At 36.6% G+C, this 12,294-nt stretch overlaps 1 protein-coding gene across 1 annotated transcript; it reads left to right on the top strand.

The window, feature by feature from the left end:
- The first annotated feature begins 3,285 nt into the window (after positions 1 to 3,285).
- On the top strand, positions 3,286 to 4,221 carry OR8B9 (olfactory receptor family 8 subfamily B member 9). Its single transcript, NM_001391575.1, has one exon. The coding sequence runs from the start codon at positions 3,286 to 3,288 to the stop codon at positions 4,219 to 4,221; it is 936 nt and encodes a 311-aa protein (NP_001378504.1).
- The last annotated feature ends 8,073 nt before the right edge of the window (positions 4,222 to 12,294 follow it).

Here is a 12,294-nt window from a genome sequence, read left to right as displayed (position 1 = left end):
AAATATGAAAGGAATAAAGTCATAAAAATACAGAACAGGAGATTCCTCTATTAGACTGTAAACCCCTGTAAGGCATGAACTATTTCTTTTGAATCCCTTTACCTATCACTTTAATATGTCAAATTTACATATTAAAAACTAATTGAAAATTAAGTATAATACAGACCATATGACTTCTGATAGATTAATTTAATTTTTTTCCCATCCTTAGAATCTATTTGAAGTCATATCAAATGAAGACACTTCAGCTGCCATCTTTTTTCTTTGGACAGGCTCTCTGACTTTTTTGGTTGTGATTGTAGCTTATCCTTGTGTTTCTCTGGTGTGAATGGAATGAAGGGTACTACTCTCAGCACCACTCTGGTGTTGCTTAAAGGTCTACCAGATATTTGAGAGTTGCTCATGGGCATAAGGCATGTATTAAAAGATGTACCACATTGTACATACATTTTCCACATGAGTATGCTATAATCCAGGTATCACTTATATTTTAATATCAGCAGTAAGTAGAACAAGGAATCCATTATACAGAGATTCAAGTTTTGGGAAAGAGATAGTTCTGTGACAAAAGTAACTTAATCAAAAATCTTTACTTCTATGTTTCTCTCTGCCTGCATGGGAGCAAGTCAACAGTGAAAATGACTTCAGAGAGGCCCTGGTTCACTTGAAAAAAAACCTTGATGCATTTGAAATGAAATTTCCATGGGAAACCATCTCCGAAGTGACAAAACCCTCAGAAGAATTTTCCCTGGTGTTGCAACATGCATACAAGAGCTCTCTAAGATTCCTAGAAAAAAGTGAACATTTAATGAACCCTTAAGTTCTTCTTTGCCCCTGGCTCTCAAGGAGAGCATACTTATGGCTTTTATCTTAATTTTTTGATAATGGATTGTTTTTCTCTATTTTTGAAAAATGTGTAATGGGTTTGAGAACAGGGATTGGGATTCATTAGAGTCACTCTGGGCCATGGACAATTGTCAGTGTTAATAGACAGATGAGAAACTGTCATTACTAAGTCTTAGCTGAGGGTGAGCAAATCCTCATTGATGAATGTGCACATGCTCATAAACACACAGGTCTGTGTGAGGTGATTTTAGTTGGACTTGCATGTAAGAAGATGGACTTCTGCTTTTGTGTTTTGATTTCATAACTTTTCAAAGAGGACTCCAGGTCTTAACTCTGAGCAAAAACATATATAACTCATGTGCTAACTGAAATTTGACTATATAAAAGCCCCTGATAAGGAGTGTAGAATGCAAGTTGCCATACACAATTTTATATACTCTTTATATCATTATCAGTCAATAAGCTACACTGTGTGACTTGTGATTGTCTAAACCTCAACAAGGTCTTTTGCTCCTCTATCCTGTTACTACAGTCACAATTTTCTTCCTCAGAGCCAGTATTTTGGGTTAAAGTATTGTGTTTAAAGTGCAGGACAAAAATGTGATGTCTTGGAAACATGCTGCATTAAGCCATGGAAGTCCAACATTTTATTCGAGTAACTGCTTTTCAGGTCTCTTTCAAGTCATTGCTCAAATGTCAGATTACGCTATTTAAAACTGAAATCTGAACGCTTGCCTTTTCTGTCCTTCTCCCTTGCTTTCCTTTTCTTCATAGCACTTTTCATGTTACAAGATTTACGTCTTTCTTTCATGTGTTTTCTGTTTTCTCCCACTTGAATGAAAGCTCCATGAGTGCCAGAATCTCTTTGGCTTTTGTTTTTTTACTAAAGAATCACCAGGACTTACAACAGTTTCAGGACAGGGTGGATGCTGAATTGGTAGTTGTTGAAGAAATGCTATTTTTATTCAAAGCCTTCCATCAACTCCCCATTATCCAACATATTGGCTGTATAGTCCATTCTCTGCTGTTAGGTCTGGACAAAAAAGTTGTTATTTCTTATCTGACAAGTATTTGTTTTTAATAATCAAGCTTAAACTGCATGGTAAAGTAGTGGAGAAAAATTAGAGAATGTTTATTTGTAAGCTTGGAGAAGGTGCAAATAATTCTTGGTATATATTAGATGTGATTGAAATAATGAATATCTTCCTCTGAAATCCAATATCCTTAACGTTACCTTTTTTGGCTCTAACTCTTTCTGCATTTCATTAAAGTTATGTAAGTACTTGTTTTTATGTATAGAGTCTCGTGAGAACCTAGTAAGTAAAAATGCTGCTTCAGAGAGTTCATCCGTTGCTCAGAGGGAGGTAGTGTAGCATAGTGATTAAAACTAAGAATTTTGGAGTTGGATAGACTAGGATTTGACTCAAGATTCTGAGACCTACTACACCTGTGTGCTCCTCACCTTTAAACTGGAGATTAATAGATCTAACATATAAGGTTATTGTGAGGAATAAACAAGGTAAAATGATCTGCGCATTGCTTTAGATACCTGGTGTCAGTAGGCTGTTGCTGGGTCAGAAACAGTGTTTGATGCACAGTGAGTACTCAGTATAAGGTAGCAAGAATTATTTTTCCCGCAGTGCTTTGCTCTTAATTGTGCTTAAAAAGATGTAATCTGAATAAAGGAATAGGTCACTAGAAGTCACGTCAAGAATTATCAAGGGTATAAACACACATTTCTTCTTCCTTAGGGAAGGTGGTCTCTGGAGCAGCGATCTTGAGGGAGTATCTCTAACTAGGTCACTGAGATCTCTAATCCAGAATAAAACTCTTTAGTCTCTGGGTATCCTTGGGCATTAGGAAATGATGTTCTCTCATCCCCGGAAGCTGGACAGTTGGCTCCGATAAAGCTGAAAGCAGACATCACGTTCTTCAGCTCAGGAAGAGAATCAAGATAAACTAGAGATTTTAATCCTCAAAGTAGAGAAACAGAAGCAGAGGGGTATGAGCTCCAAGTTGTCATCTTGTTTTCACCAGGGCCATTTGAGTTTCCTTGACAGAGATGGATCAGAGCCAGTAGAGTACAGCACTGTGACTCCAAGCACGAAGAGGGAGAGTGCCTGCCTGACCTGTTCTGTCCTGTAGCAGATGGATAAAAGCTCAAACCCTGGGAGTGAGACCGCCTGAGTTCAACTTCTGCTGCAACTTAGTAACATTGGGACTTGCATACCCACTTAAGCCCAGTGTCCTCATTTGTCAAATGGGGATAATCATAATGCTCTTCAGCATTTAGAACAATGCCTATCTCATAGTTAGTGCTCAGTAAATGTTCTTGTTCTTTTCTTCTCCAACTCACCCCCTTAAATTCCATGGTATGTAGCATCTCTTTCTCTCAGTGACTCTTTTCTTTCTTCCCCTCACAGACTCTCCTAGAGGAGAATGACGGCAGATAACACCTCCTCTGTGACAGAGTTTATCCTCACAGGCTTAACAGACCAGCCAGAACTGCAGATCCCCTTCTTCTTCCTGTTTCTAGGTTTCTACGTGGTCACCGTGGCAGGGAACCTGGGTTTGATAACCCTGATTGGGCTGAATTCTCACCTTCACATTCCCATGTACTTTTTCCTCTTCAACTTGTCCTTCATAGATTTTAGTTACTCCACTACCCTCACCCCTAAAATGTTGATGGGTTTTGTCTCAGAGAAGAACATCATTTCCTATGCAGGGTGTATGACTCAGTTTTTTTTCTTCTGTTTCTTTGTCTTTTCTGAATCCTATATCCTGTCAGCAATGGCATATGACCGCTATGTCGCCATCTGTAAACCACTGGTGTACACTGTCACCATGTCTCCTCAGGTCTGTTTACTCCTTTTATTGGGTGTCTATGGGATGGGAGTGTTTGGGGCTGTGGCCCATATGGGAAACATAATGATTATGACCTTTTGTGCCGACAACCTTGTCAATCACTATATGTGTGATATTATTCCTCTCCTTGAGCTCTCCTGCAACAGTTCTTACATAAATTTGCTGGTGGTCTTTATTGTTGTGACCATTGGCATTGGGGTGCCCATTGTGACCATTTTTATCTCTTATGGTTTTATTCTTTTTACCATTCTCCACATTAGCTCTGCTGAAGGCCAATCCAAAGCCTTTAGTACCTGTAGTTCCCATATAATTGTGGTATCTCTTTTCTTTGGGTCAGGAGCTTTTATGTACCTCAAACCACCTTCTATTTTACCCCTTGACCAGGGGAAAGTGTCCTCCATATTCTATACTGCTGTGGTGCCCATGTTTAATCCAGTAATCTATAGCCTGAGGAATAAGGATGTCAAAATTGCTCTGAAGAAAACTTTGAGCAGAAAAATTTTCTCTTAAAAATGATTGAGAAAAGGGACCCAAAGCTTTGTTTATAAATGTTTCTTTTATTATATTTTTAATGAGGGAAATAAATGCCTCTGCTTGCTCTCCTATGCTTATAAGAAATTTTTAGCTTGTTCTTAAGCAATATATTTCCTTTACTCCTTACTCTACCCTAACTGTTCCGATAATTCTTTAATTTATGAAAATTGTTTCCACTGTCACAGAGGATTACTCTTAATTAGGCGTAAGAAGTCATTTAATCCAGGCCCTCATATGACACACACTAGAGGCTCAAATACTTTGTAAGTTGCCCTACAAGGCACACACGTGAACAGTGCCAGAGCTAGGACTGGAATCTAGTTCCCTGAATTCTAATCCACTTTGCTCTGCTTTCCTCTTGCCATGCTTCTTTTTGAAGAAGAAGCTTAGCCCTGAGCTAACATCTGCAGCCAATTCTCCTCTTTTTGCTGAGGAAGACTGGCCCTGAGCTAACATCCGTGCCCATCTTCCTCCACTTTATATGTGGGACATCTGCTACCTGTAGCCGCCCCTGACATAGGAAGGGTTAATAATCACTGGAAAAAGCTTGCCAACAAACTGTGACCTGGAGGTGAGAAGGCCGGTTAGCCAATGACGGGTAAGACCCCCTGGGGGGACAACCTAAGCCAGGCGGTGGCCGCCCGGGGACAAACGATATCGATATCGGGAGCAAGAGGGACCGTTGCCTAAGAGACCTTGCCTGCTCTGAGTTAAAAATATAGGAGCACAGCGACAACATGATACTATCAAAACAGAGGCCAAGGGAGGGCTCCTTGAGAAATCACTAAGAATTCTTGGCATTCGCTAATTACTTCATCCAGAACACCTGTGTATGTTTAACAGATGTAAGCTATGTATATATTGAAACACTGGCTATAATAAACTCAGAGTGGCCATCAGCCCTCTCTGCATCTATCCTGATGTGTACATTGGATTGTGACACCGACACTACAGCATGGCTTGACAAGCAGTGCGTATGTCCACACCCCAGATTCGAATTGGCGAAGCCTGGGCCGCCAAAGCAGAATGTGAGAACTTAACCACTGTGCCACTGGGCCGCCCTTGCTATGCTTTCTTGATCCCTATTTTCCCTGGCAAATTTCGTTTCAAAGATTTTTATTTTTATTTTTGTATTTAAGGAAATCTAATTCTACTTACAGTGATGTCATACAACTTTTCAAGGGTTAATATTGGAACATCACTTTTGCAAGAATGTAGGAGATGAAACATTTGGTGATTTGGTCTTGGCAAAATGATAAAAAAAATGTTTTAAGATTTTTTTGGTGGAAACTAAAGTTCCATATAGAATCAAGCATGGTGTCCACTGAAGTGGTATGCAGAGCTCTGAGGACCGAGGCTAATTTGTTAGACCTTCTAAGGGAGAGATATATAGATTTAAGGGAGTTAAAGATGTGAATTCAAGCTTCACTCTTTATTTCTAGACTAATAAGATAGAATTTGGAGCCTCACTTCAAGGAGCTGAATGATGTAATTGACTAATAGCTTTGGGTTGAAGTGAGCCATTAGAGCTCTGCCAACCAACTAGTTTTTAGGGAGGGAGTTGCCTTTGAATTTTAAGGCATTGCATATAGCTGTGATCTTTTAATTCAGGGCACAGCAAAAGGATGGTGGTGTCAGTTATGTATTCACAGTATTGGGCAAATGGAGGTACAACTTTATATAAAAACTCAGAGAACAATTTTTTGATCTGAACACATTCTTAGTGGTAACAGTTCTTTTAGAAGCAATAGTGTGTGAGCTGTTTGCAAGATACTTCAACTTAGGAACTTTTCTTAGGAAAGTTCTCTGCTATTAGAAAAAAAAGAAAGTTTGGAAAAATGTTTAGTTTTGTTCTTTGGAATGGTTGTTCAATGAGGCTGTAATAACAACAATGTAATAAAAGGAAAAAGTGTAGGGGAAGACTGTGCTTTAGAGGAGATAGTAGAGGGAAGATCTCTGAATTCAGGACATTCAGGGTTGAGGGTGAGGTAGGGGTAATGGAGAATCAGTACGATATTGGTAGTGAAAAAACAATCCCACTCCCTTCTAAGTTGAAGTATGAGTTATATGCAGCAAACATACAAATCTTAAGTCCTCAATGAATTTTTTCACATATATAGGGCTATGTAACCATGACATAGATCAATATATAGAGGATTTTCATCATTTCAGATTATTCCTGCCTGCCCCTTCCCAGTAAATATCATTCTTCACTCTCTTTTTGCATGTATCTACTATTAGTACTTTTATCATTAGATTCATTTTGCTCATTCTTGAGCTTCATATAGATGTTAAATATTGCTTTTACTTTCTTGTATCTAGCTTCTTTCTCTCAATATAGAATGTAGTGTTAGATTCATCCATAACATTTTGTGTATAAGTAACTTGTTCTTGGTTATTGTTGTTTAGTATTCCATTGTATGAATATAGAGCAATTTATTTATCAATTCTCTTAATGGACATTTGGCTTGTTTTCCTTTTTTGCATATTATTAATAAGGCTTTCATGAACATTCTTGAACATGTAGTTTCCTTGAAATTTACATTCATTTCTCTTGGGTCTATACCCAGAAGCGGATTTATCAGGTCACGGGATCAACATACTTCTAAGCTTATTAAATATCACTAAACTGTCTTCCAAAATATTTAAACTAATTTGTACTCCCAACGGTTTCCAGGTAAGGATGCTCCTCATTCATCTGAACACTTGTTATTTGCAGTCCTTTTCATTTTAACTACTCTTTTGGGTGTGTAGTGCAATATAACTTTTGTCTTGTTTATTGTTTTTTTTTTTTTACATTTCTTTAGTAAATAATGATGTTGAGCATCTAGTATATTTTTAAAAATTTTGTTATCACCATTTGTGAAATGTGTTTTCAAGTCTTTTGCCCACTGAAAAATAGTGTTAGTTTTTTTCTTATTAATTTGAGTTTTAAGAAAGCATATTCTGGATATGAGTCCTTTTTCAGACATATACATTGTAGTTATTTTTGCTCAGTCTCTGGCTTGCCTATTCATATGGCTATTCTTAATGATGTTTTTTGGTAATAGATGTTTTAATTTTAATAGAGTTCAATTTATCAACTTTTTTCTTTACTGTTAGTGCTGTGTCCTGTTTAATCTTTTCCTATTACAAAGTTACAAATGTATTTTCATGTTTTCTTTTGAAAGCTTTCTTGTTTTTCTTTTAATATTTAGATTTTTGAACAATTTCAAATTAGTTATGAATGGTGTGAGGTATCTACTAAGTTTAATTTTTTTCATGAAGATATTAAATTACTGCCAGACCATTTATTGAAAAATCCATCTCCCCTCTTTAAATTGTATTGGCTGTATTTATATGGATCTATTTGAATATCAGGTGACAATCTTTCTGGGAGTAGTAAGGGAGAAGTTGGCACACAGCCAAAGTGCTGTATTCTGCCAGTACAATGTTGATAAAAGTGGTAAGAATAGACATTATTGTCTTGTTTTGAAGTGGCCATTATTTTTATTCCTAGGGATTTAATATCTTTTATGCTTTTTAAATGTTTTTAAAATTTCATTTTAATTGTTTATTACCAGTACATAGAAATATAATTGATTTTCATATATTGATTTTGTATCCAACAACCTTGCTAAGTTCATCTATCCATTCTAATTATTGTGTTCACACAAGAGGAAAGAGAATATCTTATTTTTTTAAATTTCTGTATACACAATTATGTCATCTGCAAACAGATTCGATACTTTCTTAATTATCTTTTATTTTCCTCATTGTTCTAAGACCTCCAATACATTGATGAGTAGAGGTGAGAATAATGGACATCCCTATCTTATTTCTGACCTTAGAATAAAAGCATTCAGGCCTTTACTACTGAATATGATGTTTGCTGTAGCTTTTTGTTTTTGGTAGATAGCAATAATCAGATTGCTATCTACCAAAATGATGGATGATTAAACATTACCCTGATACCAAAACCAGACAAGGACAACATATACAAAAAAAACCACAGGCCAATATCACTGATGAACATCCATGTAAAAATCCTCAACAAAGTACTAGCAAACTGAACACAAAAATACATTAAAAAGATGATATACCATGATCAAATGGGATTTACCCCAGGGATGCATGAATGGTGCAACCTCCCCAATTCAATCAAGGTAATACACTACATTAACAAAATGAAGAATAAAAATCACATAATCATTTCAACAGATGCAGAGAAAGCATTTGACAAGATACAGCATCCATTTATGATGAAAACTCTGAATAAAATGGGTATAGAAGGAAAGTACCTCAACATAATAAAGGCCATATATGAAAAACCCATAGCTAATATCATTCTCAAAGGAGAAAAATTGAAAGTTATCACTCTAAGAACGGGAACCAGACAAGAATGCCCACTTTCACCACTCTTATTTAACACAGCACTGGAAGTCTTAGCCAGAGAAATCAGGCAGGAAAAAGAAATGAAAGGGATCCAAATTGGAAAGGAAGAAGTGAAACTGTCACTATTTTCAGAAGGTATGTTTATATATATAGAAAACCCTAAAGAATCCACTAAAAAAACTTTTAGAAACAATAAATGAATACAGTCAAGTTGCCAGATACAAAGTCAACATACAAAAATCAGTTGTGTTTCTTTACATTAACAAAGAAATAGCAGAAAGAGAAATTAAGAATATAATCCCATTTACAATTGCAACAAAAAGAATAAAATGCCTAGGAATACACTTAATAAAATAAGTGAAAGATCTATACACTGAAAACTAGAAAACATTGTTGAAAGAGATTGAAGAAGACACAAACAAATGGAATGATATTCCGTGCTCTTGAATTGGAAGAATTAACATAGCTAAAATATCCATACTTCCTAAAGCAATCTATGAAAGTTCCAACAACATTTTCACAGAAATAGAACAAAGAATCCTAAAATTTATATGGAATAACAGAAGACCACGAATAGGCAAAGGAATCCTGAGAAAAAATAACAAGGCTGGAGGTATCACACTCCCTGATTTAAAACTATACTGCAAAGCTATAGTAACCAAAACAGCAGAGTACTGGAATAAAAACAGACATACAGATCAATGAAACAGAACTGAGAGCCCAGAGATAAACCCACACATCTATGGAGCCAAGAACATACAATGGAGAAAGGAAAGTCCCTTCAATAAACGGTTGGGAAAACTGGACAGCTACATGCAAAAGAATGAAAGTAGACCATTATTTTACACCATACACAAAAATTAACTTAAAATGGATTAAAGACTTGAATGTAATACCTGGAGCGATTAGACTTAAAGAAAACATAGGCAGTAAGCTCTTTGACATCAGTCTTAGCAGTATATGTTCAAGGCCCAAGTCAAGTTCCCTTGACTGGCCAAAGGAAATAATAGAAAAAAATAAACAAATGAGACTATGTCAAACTAAAAAGCTTCTGCAAATCAAGGGAAATCATCAAGAAAATGAAAAGAAAACCTGCTAATTGGGAGAAGATATTTGCAAACCATATATCTGGTAACAGATTAATATCCAAAATATATGAAGAATTCTTACATCTCAATGACAAAAAAAGGTAACAACCCAATTTAAAAATTGGCAAAAGATCTGAACAGACATTTTTCCAAAGAAGATATATAGATGGCCAACAAGCACTTGAAAAGATGTTCAACATCATTAACTATCAGGGAAATGCAAATCAAAACTACAGTGGGATATCGTCTCACTCCCAGCAGAATGTCTATAATTAACAAGACAGGAAACAATAAGTATTGGAGAGGATATGGAGAGAAGGGAACCCACATACACTGCCGGTGGTAGTGCAATCTGGTACATCCACTATGGAAAACACTACGGAGATTCCTCAAAAAATTAAGAATAGATCTACCACGTGATCCAGCTATTCCACTGCTGGGTATTTATCCAAAGAACATGAAAACATGAATGCATAAAGATATATATACTCCTATGTTCATCACAGCATTATTCACAATAGCCAAGACTTGGAAGAAACCTTGGTGCCCATCAAGGGACAAATGGATAAAGAAGACTTGGTGTATATACACAATGGAATACTACTCAGCCATAAGAAAACATGATCCAGCCGTTTGTGACAACACGGATGGAACTTCAGGGTATTATGCTAAGTGAAATAAGTCAGAGGGAGAAGGTCAAATAGCATGTGATCTCACTCATAAGCAGAAGATAAAAACAATGACAAACAAACACGTAGAAATAGACACAGCTTGATGGTTAACAGAGTGGAAGGGGGGAGGGAGAAGGATCAAAGGGGTGCTTAGGCACATGTGTGTGGTGATGGATTATAATTTATAATTATGTACACCTGAAATTTATCTAATATTATAAATCAATATTACCTCAATTTAAAAAAAAAACAAAACAAAGAAAGAAAGAGTGGGCAATTAACTTCCACTTAAAAAGCAATATTTTTTTCTAGAGAATACATGTGCATGATAAAAAATTAAACAGTACAAAAGAGTATATGCCAAAATAACCCTTCCTTTCACTACAGTTATCTCATGCCTATGTTCTTCCCCTAGATGTAACTATTTTTAGAAATTGTGCAGACACATATAAGCATATCTCTATATCTATTCATATTTATTTACATATATATTTATATATCTAGACACCATTTTTTGTTTTAAAATTCTATAAAAAGGCATTTAATGATGTATCTTCCAATAGAAATGGTTTGAAGAGGAGTAAGCAGAGGACATTGCTGGGCAAGAAGAGGAATCAAAGACAGAAGAGATATGGGAAAGTGTGTGAGTAGGAACGAAGGGGAAAGAGGAAGCAACACAGCAAACCCACAGTGGCTTCAGCTCTGGTAACATTTGGTTTCTCCTGCTTTTCTATCCCCACCCATGGTTTTGTCTACCTGTACTGTTGTGTGCTTGTTGCTGTGTTGGGGGCAGAGCCATTGAATGCTTGAGGTGCCAGAGTGGCAAGCATTTTCAATCAACAAACATTTGTATGTTTGTTTATTTATCTATTTAAAAAAATAAGTGTTGGTTTCAGCTCCAACAGGTAAACATCTTGGAAGGCGTCACACTCATTCTCACAACAGGAAAAAATGCTGAACAAACTGAAAATTAACAGCTTCTGAGATCCAACAGAGAGCTGAGGTCACAGGGCAAATTGACTCCCTGAAAATTGTAGAGAGAGAGGTGAGAATACAGAATTACAGCTTATTTGGGGCAGAAGCTGCTGGAGCTAGTATACATATATATTGGTAGTAATGCCTAAGTGGGAATTGATGAAATGCTGTGTAGCTTGAAAGGTAAAAAATCTTGGGGACTTGCTCTTAGGGAGGCCCCCACACTTTTACCAGGAGCACCATTAGGTTCTTATGGTGAAGATAGGAGAAAAATCTCCTCCAGTTTTGGGCAAAGAGAGAGGAAAAGTAGTCATTTTGAAAGACTCTCAGCATTTTCTGTTCTCTGCCTGCCCTCAGGGAAGCTACTTTACCAGAAACTAAACAACATTGAGGGAGGGAAATACCCAACTCCTGATCCTCCCTTCCCCTCTAGTCTTCCTGTCCCAACAAGTCTTTATAACAACGGTATAGAGCTGAAAGAAAGGCAAGGCTCAGATTCTAATTGAGAAAGAGTTTCTAAGGAAATCCAAAGATAAAAGGCAAGACAAAAATGATGCTAGAGGAAATTGAAGCCACATACACCCACAGCTACAGCACACAGTGAACACAGCATAACTGCTAGCCAGGGAAACATAAAACCTCACACTAATGTTCTACTTATCTTGTTCCTATTACCCAAAACATCACACTTGGCTTTCAACAAAAAATAGCAAGGCACTCTAAAAGGCAATATAAAACCAAGTCTGAAGAGAGAAAGCAAGCAACAGAACCAGACTCAGATATAGCAGAGATGTTGGAATTCTCAGACCAGGAATTTAAAATAGTTACGATTAATGTGCTAAGGATTCTAATGGAAATAATAGACAATAAGCAAGAACAGTAGGTAATGTAAGCAGAGAGATGGAAACTCTAAGAAATAATCAAAAAGAAGTGCTGGAAAT

This window comes from Equus caballus, chromosome 7 (assembly GCF_041296265.1).
Source record: "Equus caballus isolate H_3958 breed thoroughbred chromosome 7, TB-T2T, whole genome shotgun sequence".
Lineage (NCBI taxonomy): Eukaryota > Metazoa > Chordata > Mammalia > Perissodactyla > Equidae > Equus > Equus caballus.
Note: the sequence above shows the minus strand (reverse complement) of the source record. Positions and strands in the feature narration are given on the sequence as shown.

Coding starts and splice junctions, on each gene's coding strand:
- OR8B9 (NM_001391575.1), top strand. CDS start 3,286: ATGACGGCAGATAACACCTCCTCTGTGACAGAGTTTATCCTCACAGGC.